Below are 20,352 nucleotides of genomic sequence, written 5' to 3' on the forward strand. Positions count from 1 at the left end.
AGATCATCCAGTCCAACCATCACCAATACTTCCCAGTTAAATCATATCCCTAAACACAACAACACATAGGACACATAAAGACCACATAGGACCCCATAAGAACCCCATAAGGACCGCATAGGACCCCATAATGACCCCATAAAGACCCCATAAAGACCGCATAGGACCCCATTAGTTTCCCATATGCACCACAAAGGACCCATTGGGAATCACAGAATCACAGAATGATCAAGGTTGGAAAAGACCTAGAAGATCATCCAGTCCAACCATCACCAATACTTCCCAGTTCAATCATATCCCTCAACACAACATCCAAATGTTTCTTGAACACTCCCATGGTCGGTGACTCCACCACCTCCCTGTTCAGTGCATTTCAGTGCCTGACCACCCTTTCCAAGAAGTAATACTTCCTAATGTCCAGCCTGAATCTGCCCTGCCACAGCTTTGAACCATTCCCTCTAGTTCTATCACTGTCTACATGAGAGAAGAGGCCGACCCCCAGCTCACTACAACCTCCCTTCAGTGAGATGCTGAGCCCACCGGCATCTGAGGCTCTTCCTGTGCTGGCCTGAGCTTCTCGCTCCTACACGTCTGTCATCTGCTGACCGGGAGCTCGGTGGCTGCAGCGCTCACTTACTCCCTTTGGACACCGAGGGCAGGCTGGCCTTGGAGCTCGCTGAAGACCATGGGGTGGGTTTCACTGCCTTGACTCAGCCCAGCTCTGCTGGGTTTGGCGTGATGCTTTTCAGGCAACACCCATGGCCTCGTAGTGATGGCCAGCTGAATGTCCAAAGAGCAAGAGACGTTGCAAAGAAAAGGCAATACCCTGAAAAGCAGTTTGGATGTGGCACTAGTTTGCAGTCACAATACAGATTGGAAGACAAAAACACAAACATGTCTTTTGAGTGGTGAATTGAATTGATTTGACATGGAGGAGTCCAGGCCATCAGCACATTGCTGGGAGCCCGGCTGCTGTTGGTTGGGCATAGCGCAACCAGGGGATACTCACTGGGGTGGGGGCAGCAGACATCCAGAAACTGTGAGCAAGAATTGAGTCTGCAGGTGCTGGAATAACTCCTGAGCAAGCAAAGCTTCATGTTTACCCATGTGTACCCCATGTTCATGTTTACCCCGTGTTTAGCCATAGGTAGTGATATTTAAGGGAGGAAATAGATTTTGGGGCTAAAAATTGATATTTAAAAGACAAACTGCCTTCTTTTGGAGATAAATGTGCTATTTAGGGGAGGAATTGTCTAATTCCTTCTGCCGTTGGGCTCCTCAAGCCCCTTCCTCCTTGGCTGCGGCACAGCAAGCCCCCTTCCTTCTGTGCTCTGCACCAGCCAGCCCACTTCCATTTGCCATGGGGTCTAACAGGCCCCCAACCATCTGGGTTTCAGCACATCAAGCTCCCTTCCTTGAGGGTTTTGGTCCGGTTTCACACCAGCCAGCCCACTTCCATCTGCCATGGGGCCCAGCACCCAAAGCTTTGTGTTTACCCAGTATCCCTATGTGTAGCTGAGCCTCAGGGAGATTGTGAACCTAAAGTAGTCAGCCAGTGAGAAACCAGGGGAGAAAGAGATCGGCGTTGGGTAACGGGGCATAAGAGATGTAACGCTGTTTTCTGTGCTGCTCTCCTGCTTGCAGGACGCCCGCCGCTGCAATTGCCAGTAAAATCTGCTTTATCACAGGAACCGTCCTGATAAATTCTCTGGACGTTTCCAACATCAGGCTGTGGTTTAGGCCCTTGGGCTTGTGCCTGCCTGAAACAACGTGCATTTCCGAATGGCTCACGGCAGTAAATGAAGGCAAGAGAACACTGAGCTCTTCTGCCTATTTCCAGAACTGGGACGGAGACAGGAGAGCATGCTTAGCCTTGGGTTGTTGGTTGTATCCAGCCATGGCAACCACAGCTGAAGCATCTTGCATCTTCATTAGGCACTCCTCTGCCTGTTCCTTTTTGTCTCTGTTTGATGCCAAGGCTCCAAGGAATGCAGGCACCCCGTCTGTCAGAGCCCAGGGGTCTCGGAAGGAAGAGTCCCTATTGTCCCTCTACCTCTGCTTCTCTTCAGGGAGGTGACACTGTCTCACTCCCATTATCAGAGCGAGAGGGAGGTTCTTTTAATATACGTGTACCCGACGGAGAGATTAAGACTCAAGGAGTTGAATGTTTTGTTTGCCCGTCCAGTTTATTGCCAATCAAATTGTTTAGGGAGATGTGGAAAGGAAGACGGGCAATAGAAAAGGTAGGAAATAAAAGCAAACAGTATACAGGAAACGAAAGAGAGATGGTCAGATGGTCACTACCATGGGTTAGGGTTAGGGTTGTTGTTGGGGTTAGGGTTAGGGTTGGGGTTAAGTTTATGTAGGTCCAGATGTTGATCTTCTGAAGTGATGTGCCATCAGGTGTTGTTGTTTGGCTGATGAAAACAGCAGTTGTCCCAACTTATCAATAAGTCCAACAGAGGTGGAGTTCGCTGTCCTTGGAGTGGCAGCTTCTGGTTTGGGGATCTCAGCAGTAAGGGAGGTGCCCACCTGTATCCTGTTTCTCACAGGATACGATGGTATCGTTCCCCAGTTCTCCCATACCAAGCTGGAGTGAGGTTTTGGTTACAGATCTTCCAGCAGGAAACACTTCTGAGCACTGTCTTCCAAAGGCAAACAGCTCCACAGAAATGCTTTCCAGTGTCAAACTGTCCTCCAAGTGACGGTGATTGCCACAGCCACCTCTCATGTCCTGGGTAAGTCAGAGTCTTATGGGAAGAAGTGCCTCCAAAAGCCAACTTGGAGCCAGAACCAAAGAAGGGTTCAGATGGGCACCCAGGAATGGCACAGCTAGGAATGGCAGAGATAGGAATGGCAGAGATAGGAATGGCACAGCTGTTTGGCAGCCTCAGGTGGAGCTGTGCTTCTTTTGGGCACCCCATGCCCTGGTCAGCGTGGACAGGACATCCCCCACCTGGGGAGCCCCGCTTTGCTCTTTGGTGGCTGACTCTGCAGAGATCCGCTCCCCTTGTGCCTCAGTGGCAGCAGACCAAAGGAGCTGTAGGTGCGCTCCTTGGGCAGGCTGGTCTCGGAGCTCGAGGACCATAGGGCTGCCAGTGGTGTCTGTGGCACGGCTGGGGCTCCACTGCGCTTGGCCTTTCTGAGCTTGGCCTGGGGCTTTTTTGGCTCTTCTACTACAGTGGTGACCCTCACAAAGTCCGGGTCTTCTTCTTCTATGGCAATTGGAGGTTGCTCTGCCTCTGCTGGTGCTGGTCCCATCTCTGCCTCTTTGCTTTCGGTAGCAGATTGCACTTCATCCTCTTTGGTTTCTGGAGAGCTTTTTGCCTCGGTCTCTAAGCTTTCGGAAGAGCTTTTGACCTCGGCCTCTTTGCTTTTTTTGGAGCGTTTTGCCTTCTTCTTCTTTTTCTTACGCTTCTTCTTGTCAGAAGGCGCCTGCAGTTCCTCTGTCTCCTCACTGCAAAGACACAAGGGGAGGGGTCAGCCTGAGTGGGTGATGGTTTTGGGGCCGTATCCTGCAACCCCGAGCCAGGACCCTTGGCTGCAATGCAGCCTTCCCACGCACAGCTCTTGGGTTGCACTCCTGAGGGAGCTCTCCTGAGGGCTGAAAAGGGGCCAGCCATGTGAAATGGGGGCTCTCAGCAGCCCCATCCCACCCCTCCTTGTGCTGCACTCAGCACCGCTGTGTGGCCCCGAACAGTGACTGTGTGGGGCTGGGGAATGGGCTCTTTAAAGGCCAAGGAAACACCCCGTGCAGACCCCAACCCTGAGCCTGCAGTCTCACCTGTCCTCCTCCTCCTCATCGCTTTCTGCCTCTTTGGGCGGTTCTTCCACCAGAAAGGTGACAGTGATCCAGCTGGGGAGGGGTGGCAATGCTGGAGGTTCCTCTGCAGCTGGGAAGGAGAGATCTGGTCAGAGGAGACTGATCCTGAACCTGCTGCCTGGTGACAGGCAGGGCTGCTCAGGCCTGACCCAAACCACCCAAGATGGCCGCTCTGCCATCTCCACAGACTGTGGGCCCTCTGTGCCTTGTGCCCAGCTCCTCCTCTCCGGGATGCAGCTCTATGTTGGGAGTGCATGAGTGGCATCAGCTTTGGGAAGGAGGAGCTGGGTGGTGCCTGTGAGGTGACAGCCTCTTTTGGGGGCTCATTTCCTGGGGGCAGGACAAGGCCCAGGAGCCCCCCTTCTCTTGCCATACCCAGGGCTGGGGGCTCTGTGGGAACATCACACCCAGATCCTGGATTTCATCAGGGCAACTTGTGCTCAGGAGGAGAGGCAGTGCAGGGCTGGAGTCAATGGTTATGGCAGTCAGAGCTTTTGGGTGATGGTGGGCTGGGCATTTTCCCATCGCACGTTGGTTGTATGTGGGATGGAGAGGAGCTGGCGGCTGCTTTACCTTTCTTGGCCTGGACAAGAGGTAGCAATGGGACTCGTGGGGGTCTGCAGCGTTGCCCGGGTGGTGGTTTGGGTGCAAACTCCCGACGAAACCTGGACAAAAGGAGGAGACACGAGTGTGACCCAGGGCTCCAGCTGCCCTTTCTGCTCACTGTCATCACCTGCTCACAGGCAGACGGTCACCTTGCCTAAAAGCCGCACCTCCCCAGTGTCCACAGCCCCAGTACCAAGGGCTGTCCTGGGAAATCACAGAATCAATCACAGAATGACCCGGGTTGGAAGGGACCTCAAGGATCATGTTTCAACCCCCTGCTCGCAGGGCACCAAACATCCACATTCACTAGATCAGGTTGCCCAGAGCCCCATCCAACCTGGCCTTGAACGCCTCCAAGGATGGGGCATCCACAACCTAAAATGGAGCTACCCAGGCCACGATGGGATGAAAATGTCCCCTAAATCCCTTCATCTCTCCCATCAGATCTATCTGAGGACAAGCTGGAACACGAGAGCTGCCCATTTTCTGCCTCGCTCCTCTGAGCTATTTCTGCCTGTGTTCCCATGGCAGGACACTCGTGGTCACAAGGAGCAAATGCTGCTGCAGGAGAGCTGAGCAGCTGCGTCCAGCAGGGGCTGCAGCCACAAATGCACTCACCTGGGAAAGACGACGACTCGGCCAGAGAGTGTCAGGGACGCAACCGCTGTCACCGGGGTCACCACCATGTCCAGCAGCCAGGGCGCCTGCAGGGGAGGAACAGGGAGGATGTGGGACGTCGTGGTCACGGCTGAGGCACTGGAGGCTGCAAGAGGAGCCCAAGGCCGGCAGAGCTGGCAGCACCGCAGCACTTGCATTGCCCGAGCAGCAGGCCAGGTCCTGGAGAGCCATGTGGAGAAACCAAAACCTCACCTTGAAAACAACCTTCTCGAGTTTCTCTTTCCCGCAGATCTTCTCAAGGAAGTCATAGTAGAACTTCATTTGGACCCTCGCTCTCTCGATCAGGAGCACTCCGATGTCCTTCAGGACAAAGGCGATGTCCTCCCCCTTCCTCAGGCACTGGGAGACGAGCGTTGTGGTGCCAAATATGCAGGCCTTCCCAGTCTGCCAGCTCACAGATGCGGCCTCAGCCACCTCAGCGTATTTGAGGGTCTCCATTTTATTGAGGCCTGGAAAATCACACCAGAATGTCAGAGTCCATCACGCGGTGGCTCTTCCAGCGCTGCCTCCCAAGTGCTACTCATTGCAGTCACCAGCCAGGACAAGACCATGTTTGGACGGGCTCCGTGAAGGGGGAGGTTTGATTTCAGAATGGAGGCTGTAGCCCCGTTTGTCCTGTCTGGGCAGCCAGAAAGGGTTGAAGCCCCCTCCTACCTGGCGGGTATTCCTCGTTCATCTGGTCATGGATGCTCGCAAGGTTCTTGGCCAGGTGAAACACAGGCCACTGCATGGTCATGTTTCCTTTCCCAACTCTGATCCGTTCAGAGACAATGCTGAAGGAACCGAAGGTGGGAACTCGGACTCCCTGTGCATGGAAGAGAAGGGAAGGGCCAAAGGGTTAAGGCTGGAGGAAGAGCTGAAGGCTGCCCTGTGTGGGGACTGTGCTTTTGGACTGGGTTCAGCCCCAGCACACTACAGCACAAAGCACAAGTCATAGCCCGTATGCACAAGGCCCACTGGTGCTTTACAGGGACTTTGGGGCCAAGTTCCCTGCTTTCTGCGGAGGGGAAGTCACTGCCTTCTGTGGCCAAACGCAAAGGACTCTGCAGCCCTCCAAACAGGCCAGCAGGAAGAAGGCGTTGACCCACCTTGCGTAGCAGGAGCTGCTCTTGTATGTGCACGGCCACCGCATCCCAGACAGCAACTCGCTCTGGAGGGCAGAGGAAAAGCAGGTCACACTCTGCATCTGCCGCTTCCCAAGGGCGCTTCTCTCAGCCCAGGACGGAGGTGGCAGATGGAAAGTGTCGGCACCGTCCCCATGCTGTGTCAGGCCCGCTCAGCGCCAGCACTTGGAGGCAGCTCTGCTCCAGTGGTGGCTGCAGACCCACGTACCTTTGGCGGTGACCTCTGGCGTTTTGTAGTCACGCTGTGGAGCAGGGCCATCCTGCCAGAATCTCATCTTGGCCCGCTTCACCGCAGCAGGGTGCTCCGCGTTGGCAACAGCCACGTGGGAACTCATCCCTTCCAGATGCGTCTGCTCTCTGTCAGATGCTCCTTCAGGATGCAGGACCCAGCACTGGGCACTGCATGCAGAACCCTCCCGGGTGGCCATATCATAAACGTGGCCACGGCGATGCGGTGACAGCGTGGCCAGTGCTGGCAGCTGCCCATTATGACACGGCACCAGCCCAGCTCTGCCCCGTGCTGGTTGGCACTCCCCATTCCTGGAGCCCTTGTGTGCCAGCAGCACCACACCAGAGGAGGAGGCAGTGGGCCCCGTGGGCAGGCTCGTTCTGAAACACCATTCTGAATCACAGAATCACAGAATCACAGAATTATCAAGGTTGGAAAAGACCTAGAAGATCATCCAGTCCAACCATCACCAATACTTCCCAGTTAAATCATATCCCTAAACACAACAACACATAGGACACATAAAGACCACATAGGACCCCATAAGAACCCCATAAGGACCGCATAGGACCCCATAATGACCCCATAAAGACCCCATAAAGACCGCATAGGACCCCATTAGTTTCCCATATGCACCACAAAGGACCCATGGGGAATCACAGAATCACAGAATGATCAAGGTTGGAAAAGACCTAGAAGATCATCCAGTCCAACCATCACCAATACTTCCCAGTTCAATCATATCCCTCAACACAACATCCAAATGTTTCTTGAACACTCCCATGGTTGGTGACTCCACCACCTCCCTGTTCAGTGCATTTCAGTGCCTGACCACCCTTTCCAAGAAGTAATACTTCCTAATGTCCAGCCTGAATCTGCCCTGCCACAGCTTTGAACCATTCCCTCTAGTTCTATCACTGTCTGCATGAGAGAAGAGGCCGACCCCCAGCTCACTACAACCTCCCTTCAGTGAGATGCTGAGCCCACCGGCATCTGAGGCTCTTCCTGTGCTGGCCTGAGCTTCTCGCTCCTACATGTCTGTCATCTGCTGACCGGGAGCTCGGTGGCTGCAGCGCTCACTTACTCCCTTTGGACACCGAGGGCAGGCTGGCCTTGGAGCTCGCTGAAGACCATGGGGTGGGTTTCACTGCCTTGACTCAGCCCAGCTCTGCTGGGTTTGGTGTGATGCTTTTCAGGCAACACCCATGGCCTCGTAGTGATGGCCAGCTGAATGTCCAAAGAGCAAGAGACGTTGCAAAGAAAAGGCAATACCCTGAAAAGCAGTTTGGATGTGGCACTAGTTTGCAGTCACAATACAGATTGGAAGACAAAAACACAAACATGTCTTTTGAGTGGTGAATTGCATTGATTTGACATGGAGGAGTCCAGGCCATCAGCACACTGCTGAGAGACAGGCTGCTGTTGGCTGGGCACAGGGCAACCAGGGGATACTCACTGGGGTGGGGGCAGCAGACATCCAGAAACTGTGAGCAAGAATAGAGTCTGCAGGGGCTGGAATAACTCCTTAGCAAGCAAAGCTTCATGTTTACCCATGTGTACCCCATGTTCATGTTTACCCCGTGTTTAGCCATAGGTAGTGATATTTAAGGCAGGAAATAGATTTTGGGGCTAAAAATTGATATTTAAGGGACAAACTGCCTTCTTTTGGAGATAAATGTGCTATTTAGGGGAGCAATTGTCTAATTCCTTCTGCCGCTGGGCTCCTCAAGCCCCTTCCTCCTTGGCTGCAGCCCAGCAAGCCCCCTTCCTTCTGTGCTCTGCACCAGCCAGCCCACTTCCATTTGCCATGGGGTCTAACAGGCCTTCAACCATCTGGGTTTCAGCACATCAAGCTCCCTTCCCTCTGGGTTTTGGTCCGGTTTCACACCAGCCAGCCCCTCTTCCATCTGCCATGGGGCCCAGCACCCAAAGCTTTGTGTTTACCCAGTATCCCTATGTGTAGCTGAGCCTCAGGGAGATTGTGAACCTAAAGTAGTCAGCCAGTGAGAAACCAGGGGAGAAAGGGATCGGCGTTGGGTAACTGGGCATAAGGGATGTAACGCTGTTTTCTGTGCTGCTCTCCTGCTTGCAGGACGCCCGCCGCTGCAATTGCCAGTAAAATCTGCTTTATCTCAGGAACCGTCCTGATAAATTCTCTGGACGTTTCCAACATCAGGCTGTGGTTTAGGCCCTTGGGCTTGTGCCTGCCTGAAACAACGTGCATTTCCGAATGGCTCACGGCAGTAAATGAAGGCAAGAGAACACTGAGCTCTTCTGGCTATTTCCAGAACTGGGATGGAGACAGGAAAGCATGCTTAGCCTTGGGTTGTTGGTTGTATCCAGCCATGGCAACCACAGCTGAAGCATCTTCCATCTTCATTAGGCACTCCTCTGCCTGTTTCTTTTTGTCTCTGTTTGATGCCAAGGCTCCAAGGAATGCAGGCACCCCGTCTGTCAGAGCCAAGGGGTCTCGGAAGGAAGAGTCCCCATTGTCCCTCTACCTCTGCTTCTCTTCAGGGAGGTGACACTGTCTCACTCCCATTATCAGAGCGAGAGGGAGGTTCTTTTAATATACGTGTACCCGACGGAGAGATTAAGACTCAAGGAGTTGAATGTTTTGTTTGCCCGTCCAGTTTATTGCCAATTAAGTTGTTTAGGGAGATGTGGAAAGGAAGACGGGCAATAGAAAAGGTAGGAAATAAAAGCAAACAGTATATAGGAAACGAAAGAGAGATGGCCAGATGGTCACTACCATGGGTTAGGGTTAGGGTTGGGGATGGGGTTAGGGTTAGGGTTGGGGTTAAGTTTATGTAGGTCCAGATGTTGATCTTCTGAAGTGATGTGCCATCAGGTGTTGTTGTTTGGCTGATGAAAACAGCAGTTGTCCCAACTTATCAATAAGTCCAACAGAGTTGGAGTTCGCTGTCCTTGGAGTGGCAGCTTCTGGTTTGGGGATCTCAGCAGTAAGGGAGGTGCCCACATGTATCCTGTTTCTCACAGGATACGATGGTATCGTTCCCCAGTTCTCCCATACCAAGCTGGAGTGAGGTTTTGGTCCCAGATCTTCCAGCAGGAAACACTTCTGAGCACTGTCTTCCAAAGGCAAACAGCTCCACAGAAATGCTTTCCAGTGTCAAACTGTCCTCCAAGTGACGGTGATTGCCACAGCCACCTCTCACGTCCTGGGAAAGTCAGAGTCTTATGGCAAGAAGTGCCTCCAAAAGCCAACTTGGAGCCAGAACCAAAGAAGGGTTCAGATGGGCACCCAGGAATGGCACAGCTAGGAATGGCAGAGATAGGAATGGCAGAGATAGGAATGGCAGAGATAGGAATGGCACAGCTGTTTGGCAGCCTCAGGTGGAGCTGTGCTTCTTTTGGGCACCCCATGCCCTGGTCAGCGTGGACAGGACATCCCCCACCTGGGGAGCCCCGCTTTGCTCTTTGGTGGCTGACTCTGCAGAGATCCGCTCCCCTTGTGCCTCAGTGGCAGCAGACCAAAGGAGCTGTAGGTGCGCTCCTTGGGCAGGCTGGTCTCGGAGCTCGAGGACCATAGGGCTGCCAGTGGTGTCTGTGGCAGGGCTGGGGCTCCACTGCGCTTGGCCTTTCTGAGCTTGGCCTGGGGCTTTTTCGGCTCTTCTACTACAGTGGGGACCCTCACAAAGTCCGGGTCTTCTTCTTCTATGGCAACTGGAGGTTGCTCTGCCTCTGCTGGTGCTGGTCCCATCTCTGCCTCTTTGCTTTCGGTAGCAGATTGCACTTCATCCTCTTTGGTTTCTGTAGAGCTTTTTTCCTCGGTCTCTAAGCTTTCGGAAGAGCTTTTGACCTCGGCCTCTTTGCTTTTTTTGGAGCGTTTTGCCTTCTTCTTCTTTTTCTTACGCTGCTTCTTGTCAGAAGGCGCCTGCAGTTCCTCTGTCTCCTCACTGCAAAGACACAAGGGGAGGGGTCAGCCTGAGTGGGTGATGGTTATGGGGCCGTATCCTGCAACCCCGAGCCAGGACCCTTGGCTGCAATGCAGCCTTCCCCATGCACAGCTCTTGGGTTGCACTGGAGCTCTCCTGAGGGCTGAAGAGGGGCCAGCCACGTGAAATGGAGGCTCTCAGCAGCCCCATCCCACCCCTCCTTGTGCTGCACTCAGCACCGCTGTGTGGCCCCGAACAGTGACTGTGTGGGGCTGGGGAATTGTGGGAATACAAGAAAAGCTGTTCAGAGCAGCAGCTGTGGAGCAAGATAAACAGCATGGGAACCAAGGACACCTCTGCAAGGAGAAGAAGAGTCTCACAGCTCTGATTGGTTATGTGCCTGCATGGACAGTTGAAAAGTGTTTTGTAGAATGCTTTGTTGACATGTAAGATGTTTGGGAAAGTTGTAAGGGCGGATGGGAAAGTTAGAAAATAACAACTTGTGAAGGTATATAAGGGATGTGAGAACTTGTAATAAACGATTTGGATCGTTCACATCTGAGTCCGTGCCGAGTCGCTGCAAATGGCGCCCACAACGTGGAGCAAATCAACCCGCGGCTGAGCGAGCCCGGTCCGGCAGCGTCGCCCGACTGAACTTCGGAGAGACTGTTTCGCGCGCACCCGCCCCGTTCTGCAGGACAGAAGGTGAGCAGTCGGGAACTATGGGGAGCTCACTAACGAAGGAGCAGAAAGGAAATCTCGAAGTATTGCGGTCAGTGTTACCGTATCAGGTACAGACTGTGTCTACTTCAGCATTAGCTACTCTTCTTAAATGGATAAGCAAAAATGTCCCTGAATTTCCAAAAACTGAGATTTCTCTCGATGGAGAACTTTGGGACAAAATCGGCTCAAAACTCTACGAGGCTTCTCTCGCTAAAGACAGAACGGCTGCTAAGCTGTTGCCCGTTTGGAGCCGGATAATGGAAGGGATTAAGCAATCACGACGGGAAAGAATTTATTCCGACCATTCCCTGCCGCCCTCCGTCCCAACCCCGCCGCTGCCTCTCGCTGCGGGAAGCGGCCCGTGCCCGGATCCGACCGGCGGCTCCGACCCCTCCCCGATTCGGGGAGACGAAAAGCCACAACCGCCCCCCTCGCGCTCCCGCCGTTCGCTCCTCCCCCGACGCTCGCCGCGTTGCCGCCCTCTACGGCGCCCTCGCCCTTCGCTCCGCCTACGACGCTCGTCGCGCCGCTTCTGCCCTCCTCCCCCCCCACGTCATGCGCTGCTGCGTCTGTGCAGGCGGCGTGTAACGTGGTTAAAGACACGGACGGATCGAAACCAGGGGATCGTTGTGACCCCGGTCCAGAAGATCCAGAAAGAGAATCGGACGCATTTCCTCCTGATGATACTTTGAAGGAAGCAGGAATGACAAATTTCCCTACAGCGTACTGTGATGTCTTAGAGCAATGCAAAAAAGAAACAATATTAAGGGGTGATGCTGACACGTTGCAGACCTTTCCTAATCAGGTCCCCCGTTTGGAATCTCTGCCTTATGAGGCAGTGAAGGAGCTAAGGGAGTCAGTGAGAACATTCGGAGTTCAGTCAGCCTTTACATACAATCTTTTGGTTGCAAACAGTGACAGTTACGCTATGACCCCTCACGATTGGAAAACTGTGTTAAGAATGATCCTCTCTCCTATGCAATACACCGTGTTTATGACTGAATATCAGCTACATAATTTGAATGATAGCTCTTTGCCTCCGACTCGGACAAATCCATGTGGCACAGCACCTCTTCAACTGTGTCAGACAGATGTCACTCACGTTCCTGAATTTGGCCGTCTAAAATATGCACCTGTAACAATAGATACTCATTCTTCTTACGTATTTTCCACAGCACATACAGGTGAATGCAGTCTCAAGATTTAGAGTTTAAGGCATTAGCTAGGATGTTGTGTGCTTCTTCTATTTTAGTAATAGATCAGATGTGTATTAAACAGGATTTGATCTAATCAATGCTAGAGTCTACAGGAATAGCTCTTTTAATGTTTTAGTACTGTTTGGTTATGATGTTATTAGCCTATTAATTAGCTTTTCTTAATTTGCAAAGACAAAACCTGGAAAGGAATCCCAGGCAAAGAGATGACCCTGTATCATAGAACGGATACCTCTTTTACATCCAATTAATTGGGATCTGAAAATATAACCATGCATCATTTTAGACAAAAGTGCACGCTAATAGAACTAAATTTGATGGTTTATTCTGTTTTCCAAGCAGGTGTTCCACTTGGGCTCTATATCACGCACTGGCCATGCGGATGTGGTGTACAACTGGAAGAAATCCTTCAGACCCTGAATGCAGGAGAGAATCTGTGATGGGTGAGAGAGGAAATGTGCACCTTGAAGCAGGGGACGCCCTGCTGGCACTACCTGTCGCATCCACCACCAACATGGCTTGCTGTTTCTCAAGGGTCAATAAGTATTAATGCCCCTAGTGATACTCTAGTACATTTGTCCTCTAAAATTGGTTCTTTTTGACATGATATTCCATTAAATTGTGCGATCATTAATCAATTATTAGCCCGGATAACTCAGTTGGTAGAGCATGGTTATGAACATCTTAAAAGCATTTACTGCACAAATTTTAGTGGTCATTAATAATCAATATATCAGAGTATATAAAAATTGAAGACTTTTCCTGATCAGTTACAGATTAACACAATGGGACCCTCATGGATTTATTTTCAGGTTGCAGAAACTTAGGTTGCAGTACAAACATGTTTGTTCTTTTTAGTGGGTTTAACAGTAATGTTGTTATGTTGTATTTGACTTGTCTCTTTTTTCACTTTTAGAGTATTGTCAATCGAGGCCTTGATTGAGTTATAATGATTATGTTATTAATATAATTAGTGTTATTATTTTATAGTATGGTAGTAGCTTGTCAATAAACAAAAAAGGGGGAATTGTGGGAATACAAGAAAAGCTGTTCAGAGCAGCAGCTGTGGAGCAAGATAAACAGCATGGGAACCAAGGACACCTCTGCAAGGAGAAGAAGAGTCTCACAGCTCTGATTGGTTATGTGCCTGCATGGACAGTTGAAAAGTGTTTTGTAGAATGCTTTGTTGACATGTAAGATGTTTGGGAAAGTTGTAAGGGCGGATGGGAAAGTTAGAAAATAACAACTTGTGAAGGTATATAAGGGATGTGAGAACTTGTAATAAACGATTTGGATCGTTCACATCTGAGTCCGTGCCGAGTCGCTGCACCCTAGTCCTGCTATTATCAGCCCTTTCCAAGAGTTTACTCCCCTCCTGGGAGTAAGTTCACTTCAGGTATTGAAAGGCTGCAGTGAGGTCACCCCGCAACCTTCTCTTCTCCAGGCTGAACAAACCCAACTCCCTCAGCCTGTCCTCATAGGGGAGGTGCTCCAGCCCCCTGATCATCTTTGTGGCCCTCCTCTGGACCCTTTCCAAAATCTCCATGTCTTTTTTGTACTGAGGGCTCCACACCTGGACACAGTACTCCAGATGGGGCCTCACAAGAGCCGAGTAGAGAGGGACAATCACCTCCCTATCCCTGCTGACCACCCCTCTCCTGATGGAGCCCAGGATCCCATTTGCTTTCCGGGCTGCCAGAGCGCACTGCTGACTCATGTTGAGTCTCTCGTCCATCAGGACCCCCAGGTCCTTCTCTGCCGAGCTGCTCTCAAGGACCACTCCTCCCAGCCTGTACAGGTGCCTGGGGTTCTTCCGGCCCAAATGCAAAACCTTGCACTTTGCGGTGTTGAACCTCATTAGGTTCACCCGAGCCCAGCTTTCCAGCCTGTCAAGGTCCCTCTGAATGGCATCCCTTCCTTCCACCATATCGACTGCACCACTCAGCTTGGTGTCATCAGCAAACTTGCTGAGGGTGCACTCCATTCCCTCATCGATGTCATTAATAAAGTTGTTAAAGAGCACCGGTCCCAAGACAGACCCTTGGGGGACACTGCTCATTACCGACCTCCACTGGACATAGAGCCATTGACCACCACCCTCTGTGGTGTCTGAGAAGACCTACAAGATCATCCAGTTCACCTATCACCAATAGCTCCCACTGAACCATGTCCCTCAGCACAACATCCCATAAACAAGAAACCCCCTAGAGCCCCCTAGAGCCGCATATAAACCCCATAAAGCCCCATAGAGCCCCATATGAACCCCTTAGAGCCCCACAGAGACCCATAGAGACCCACAGAATCGCCAAGGTTGGGAAACACCTACAAGATCATCCAGTCCAACTGTTCACCTATTACCAATAGGTCCCACTAAACCATGTCCCTCAGCACAACATCCTGTCTTTCCTTGTTGCAGCCCCGAACCAGGACCCTCCTAGAGCGCTGTTCTTTTAATATACATGTACCCGACAGAGAGATAAAGACACAAGGAGAAAAATGTTTTGTTTGCCCGTCCAGTTTATTGCCAATTAAGTTGTTTAGGGAGATGTGGAAGGGAAGACGGGCAATAGAAAAGGTAGGAAATAAAAGCAAACAGTATATAGGAAATGAAAGAGAGATGGTCAGATGGTCACTACCATGGGTTAGGGTTAGGGTTGTTGTTGGGGCTAGGGTTAGCGTTGGGGTTAAGTTTATGTAGGTCCAGATGTTGATCTTCTGAAGTGATGTGCCATCGGGTGTTGTTATTTGGCTGATGAAAACAGCAGTTGTCCCAACTTATCAATACGTCCAACAGAGGTGGAGTTCGCTGTCCTTGGAGTGGCAGCTTCTGGTTTGGGGATCTCAGCAGTAAGGGAGGTGCCCACATGTATCCTGTTTCTCACAGGATACGATGGTATCGTTCCCCAGTTCTCCCATACCGAGCTGGAGTGAGGTTTTGGTCACAGATCTTCCAGCAGGAAACACTGCTGAGCACTGTCTTCCAAAGGCAAACAGCTCCACAGAAATGCTTTCCAGTGTCAAACTGTCCTCCAAGTGACGGTGATTGCCACAGCCACCTCTCATGTCCTGGATACGTCAGAGTCTTATGGCAAGAAGTGCCTCCAAAAGCCAACTTGGAGCCAGAACCAAAGAAGGGTTCAGATGGGCACCCAGTAATGGCACAGCTAGGAATGGCAGAGATAGGAATGGCAGAGATAGGAATGGCACAGCTGTTTGGCAGCCTCAGGTGGAGCTGTGCTTCTTTTGGGCACCCCATGCCCTGGTCAGCGTGGACAGGACATCCCCCACCTGGGGAGCCCCGCTTTGCTCTTTGGTGGCTGACTCTGCAGAGATCCGCTCCCCTTGTGCCTCAGTGGCAGCAGACCAAAGGAGCTGTAGGTGCGCTCCTTGGGCAGGCTGGTCTCGGAGCTCGAGGACCATAGGGCTGCCAGTGGTGTCTGTGGCAGGGCTGGGGCTCCACTGCGCTTGGCCTTTCTGAGCTTGGCCTGGGGCTTTTTTGGCTGTTCTACTACAGTGGGGACCCTCACAAAGTCCGGGTCTTCTTCTTCTATGGCAATTGGAGGTTGCTCTGCCTCTGCTGGTGCTGGTCCCATCTCTGCCTCTTTGCTTTCGGTAGCAGATTGCACTTCATCCTCTTTGGTTTCTGGAGAGCTTTTTTCCTCGGTCTCTAAGCTTTCGGAAGAGCTTTTGACCTCGGCCTCTTTGCTTTTTTTGGAGCGTTTTGCCTTCTTCTTCTTTTTCTTACGCTTCTTCTTGTCAGAAGGCGCCTGCAGTTCCTCTGTCTCCTCACTGCAAAGACACAAGGGGAGGGGTCAGCCTGAGTGGGTGATGGTTTTGGGGCCGTATCCTGCAACCCCGAGCCAGGACCCTTGGCTGCAATGCAGCCTTCCCCACGCACAGCTCTTGGGTTGCACTGGAGCTCTCCTGAGGGCCAAAGAGGGGCCAGCCACGTGAAATGGAGGCTCGCAGCAGCCCCATCCCACCCCTCCTTGTGCTGCACTCAGCACCGCTGTGTGGCCCCGAACAGTGACTGTGTGGGGCTGGGGAATGAGCTCTTTAAAGGCCAAGGAAACACCCCGTGCAGACCCCAAACCTGAGCCTGCAGTCTCACCTGTCCTCCTCCTCCTCATCGCTTTCTGCCTCTTTGGGCGGTTCTTCCACCAGAAAGGTGACAGTGATCCAGCTGGGGAGGGGTGGCAATGCTGGAGGTTCCTCTGCAGCTGGGAAGGAGAGATCTGGTCAGAGGAGACTGATCCTGAACCTGCTGCCTGGTGACAGGCAGGGCTGCTCAGGCCTGACCCAAACCACCCAAGATGGCCGCTCTGCCATCTCCACAGACTGTGGGCCCTCTGTGCCTTGTGCCCAGCTCCTCCTTTCCGGGATGCAGCTCTATGTTGGGAGTGCATGAGTGGCATCAGCTTTGGGAAGGAGGAGCTGGGTGGTGCCTGTGAGGTGACAGCCTCTTTTGGGGGCTCATTTCCTGGGGGCAGGACAAGGCCCAGGAGCCCCCCTTCTCTTGCCATACCCAGGGCTGGGGGCTCTGTGGGAACATCACACCCAGATCCTGGATTTCATCAGGGCAATATGTGCTCAGGAGGAGAGGCAGTGCAGGGCTGGAGTCAATGGTTATGGCAGTCAGAGCTTTTGGGTGATGGTGGGCTGGGCATTTTCCCATCGCACGTTGGTTGTATGTGGGATGGAGAGGAGCTGGCGGCTGCTTTACCTTTCTTGGCCTGGACAAGAGGTAGCAATGGGACTCGTGGGGGTCTGCAGCGTTGCCCGGGTGGTGGTTTGGGTGCAAACTCCCGACGAAACCTGGACAAAAGGAGGAGACACGAGTGTGACCCAGGGCTCCAGCTGCCCTTTCTGCTCACTGTCATCACCTGCTCACAGGCAGACGGTCACCTTGCCTAAAAGCCGCACCTCCCCAGTGTCCACAGCCTCAGTACCAAGGGCTGTCCTGGGAAATCACAGAATCAATCACAGAATGACCCGGGTTGGAAGGGACCTCAAGTATCATGTTTCAACCCCCTGCTCGCAGGGCACCAAACATCCACATTCACTACATCAGGTTGCCCAGTGCCCCGTCCAACCTGGCCTTGAACGCCTCCAAGGACGGGGCATCCACAACCTAAAATGGAGCCACCCAGGCCACGATGGGATGAAAACATCCCCTAAATCCCTTCATCTCTCCCATCAGATCTATCTGAGGACAAGCTGGAACACGAGAGCTGCCCATTTTCTGCCTCACTCCTCTGAGCTATTTCTGCCTGTGTTCCCATGGCAGGACACTCGTGGTCACAAGGAGCAAATGCTGCTGCAGGAGAGCTGAGCAGCTGCGTCAAGCAGGGGCTGCAGCCACAAATGCACTCACCTGGGAAAGACGACGACTTGGCCAGAGAGTGTCAGGGAGGCAACCGCTGTCACCGGGGACACCACCATGTCCAGCAGCCAGGGTGCCTGCAGGGGAGGAACAGGGAGGATGTGGGACGTTCTGGTCATGGCTGAGGCACTGGAGGCTGCTGGAGGAGCCCAAGGCCGGCAGAGCTGGCAGCACCGCAGCACTTGCATTGCCCGAGCAGCAGGCCAGGTCCTGGAGAGCCATGTGCAGGCAGCGCAAGGACCATGGAGAAACCAAAACCTCACCTTGAAAACAACCTTCTCGAGTTTCTCCTTCCCGCAGATCTTCTCAAGGAAGTCATAGTAGAACTTCATTTGGACTCTTGCTCTCTCGATGAGGAGCACTCCGATGTCCTTCAGGAAAAAGGCGATGTCCTCCCCCTTCCTCAGGCACTGGGAGACGAGCGTTGTGGTGCCAAATATGCAGGCCTTCCCAGTCTGCCAGCTCACAGATGCGGCCTCGGCCACCTCAGCGTATTTGAGGGTCTCCATTTTATTGAGGCCTGGAAAATCACACCAGAATGTCAGAGTCCATCACGCGGTGGCTCTTCCAGCACTGCCACCCAACTGCTACTCATTGCAGTCGCCAGCCAGGACAAGCTCATGTTCGGACGGGCTCCGTGGAGGGGGAGGTTTGATTTCAGAATGGAGGCTGTAGCCCCGTTTGTCCTGTCTGGGCAGCCAGAAAGGGTTGAAGCCCCCTCCTACCTGGCGGGTATTCCTCGTTCATCTGGTCATGGATGCTCGCAAGGTTCTTAGCCAGGTGAAACAAAGGCCACTGCATGGTCATGTTTCCTTTCCCAACTCTGATCCGTTCAGAGACAATGCTGAAGGAACCGAAGGTGGGAACTCGAACCCCCTGTGCATGGAAGAGAAGGGAAGGGCCAAAGGGTTAAGGCTGGAGGAAGAGCTGAATGCTGCCCTGTGCTGGGACTGTGCTTTTGGAGTGGGTTCAGCCCCAGCACACTACAGCACACAGCACAAGTCATAGCCCGTATGCACGAGGCCCACTGGTACTTTACAGGGATTTGGGGCCAAGTTCCCTGCTTTCTGCGGAGGGGAAGTCACTGCCTTCTGTGGCCAAATGCAAAGGACTCCGCAGCCCTCCAAACAGGCCAGCAGGAAGAAGGCGTTGACCCACCTTGCGTAGCAGGAGCTGCTCTTGTATGTGCGTGGCCACCGCATCCCAGACAGCAACTCGCTCTGGAGGGCAGAGGAAAAGCAGGTCACACTCTGCATCTGCCGCTTCCCAAGGGCGCTTCTCTCAGCCCGGGAGGGAGATGGCAGATGGAAAGTGTCGGCACCGTCCTCATGCTGTGTCTGGCCCGCTCAGCGCCAGCACTTGGAGGCAGCTCTGCTCCAGTGGTGGCTGCAGACACACGTACCTTTGGCGGTGACCTCTGGCGTTTTGCAGTCACGCTGTGGAGCAGGGCCATCCTGCCAGAATCTCATCTTGGCCCGCATCACCACAGCAGGGCGCTCCGCGTTGGCAACAGCCACGTGGGAACTCATCCCTTCCAGATGCGTCTGCTCTCTGTCAGATGCTCCTTCAGGATGCAGGACCCAGCACTGGGCACTGCCTGCAGAACCCTCCCGGGTGGCCGTGTCATAGACATGGCCACGGCGACGCGGTGACAGCGTGGCCAGTGCTGGCAGCTGCCCATTATGACACGGCACCAGCCCAGCTCTGCCCCGTGCTGGTTGGCACTCCCCATTCCTGAAGCCCTTGTGTGCCAGCAGCACCACACCAGAGGAGGAGGCAGTGGGCCCCATGGGAAGGCTCGTTCTGAATCACCATTCTGAATCACAGAATCACAGAATCACAGAATTATCAAGGTTGGAAAAGACCTAGAAGATCATCCAGTCCAACCATCACCAATACTTCCCAGTTAAATCATATCCCTAAACACAACAACACATAGGACACATAAAGACCACATAGGACCCCATAAGAACCCCATAAGGACCGCATAAGACCCCATAATGACCCCATAAAGACCCCATAAAGACCACATAGGACCCCATTAGTTTCCCATATGCACCACAAAGGACCCATGGGGAATCACAGAATCACAGAATGATCAAGGTTGGAAAAGACCTAGAAGATCATCCAGTCCAACCATCACCAATACTTCCCAGTTAAATCATATCCCTCAACACAACATCCAAATGTTTCTTGAACACTCCCATGGTTGGTGACTCCACCACCTCCCTGTTCAGTGCATTTCAGTGCCTGACCACCCTTTCCAAGAAGTAATACTTCCTAATGTCCAGCCTGAATCTGCCCTGCCACAGCTTTGAACCATTCCCTCTAGTTCTATCACTGTCTACATGAGAGAAGAGGCCGACCCCCAGCTCACTACAACCTCCCTTCAGTGAGATGCTGAGCCCACCGGCATCTGAGGCTCTTCCTGTGCTGGCCTGAGCTTCTCGCTCCTACACGTCTGTCATCTGCTGACTGGGAGCTCAGTGGCTGCAGTGCTCACTTACTCCCTTTGGACACCGAGGGCAGGCTGGCCTTGGAGCTCGCTGAAGACCATGGGGTGGGTTTCACTGCCTTGACTCAGCCCAGCTCTGCTGGGTTTGGCGTGATGCTTTTCAGGCAACACCCATGGCCTCGTAGTGATGGCCAGCTGAATGTCCAAAGAACAAGAGA

The 20,352-nt window shown here is 52.9% G+C and overlaps 2 protein-coding genes across 2 annotated transcripts; both read right to left on the bottom strand.

Annotated features, from left to right (window-relative positions):
• Nucleotides 1–2,168: 2,168 nt before the first annotated feature.
• On the bottom strand, nucleotides 2,169–6,582 carry LOC146756309 (uncharacterized). The gene is made up of 8 exons (XM_085524446.1): nucleotides 6,440–6,582; nucleotides 6,196–6,257; nucleotides 5,762–5,912; nucleotides 5,300–5,556; nucleotides 5,048–5,133; nucleotides 4,397–4,488; nucleotides 3,785–3,893; nucleotides 2,169–3,457 (listed from the first exon to the last, which is right to left on the bottom strand). The coding sequence occupies exons 1-8, from the start codon at nucleotides 6,564–6,566 to the stop codon at nucleotides 2,932–2,934; spliced, it is 1,410 nt and encodes a 469-aa protein (XP_085380572.1). The 5' UTR covers nucleotides 6,567–6,582; the 3' UTR covers nucleotides 2,169–2,931.
• An 8,241-nt stretch (nucleotides 6,583–14,823) lies between these two features.
• LOC146756310 (uncharacterized) lies at nucleotides 14,824–19,214 on the bottom strand. The gene is made up of 9 exons (XM_085524698.1): nucleotides 19,082–19,214; nucleotides 18,838–18,899; nucleotides 18,405–18,555; nucleotides 17,943–18,199; nucleotides 17,671–17,756; nucleotides 17,020–17,111; nucleotides 16,408–16,510; nucleotides 15,989–16,085; nucleotides 14,824–15,889 (listed from the first exon to the last, which is right to left on the bottom strand). Exons 1-9 carry the CDS (start codon nucleotides 19,206–19,208, stop codon nucleotides 15,560–15,562), a joined length of 1,305 nt encoding a protein of 434 aa, XP_085380824.1. The 5' UTR covers nucleotides 19,209–19,214; the 3' UTR covers nucleotides 14,824–15,559.
• Between the last annotated feature and the right edge of the window lie 1,138 nt (nucleotides 19,215–20,352).

This window comes from Coturnix japonica, chromosome 27 (assembly GCF_054131305.1).
Source record: "Coturnix japonica strain WE chromosome 27, WE-NBRP24, whole genome shotgun sequence".
Classification (NCBI taxonomy): Eukaryota; Metazoa; Chordata; class Aves; order Galliformes; family Phasianidae; genus Coturnix; species Coturnix japonica.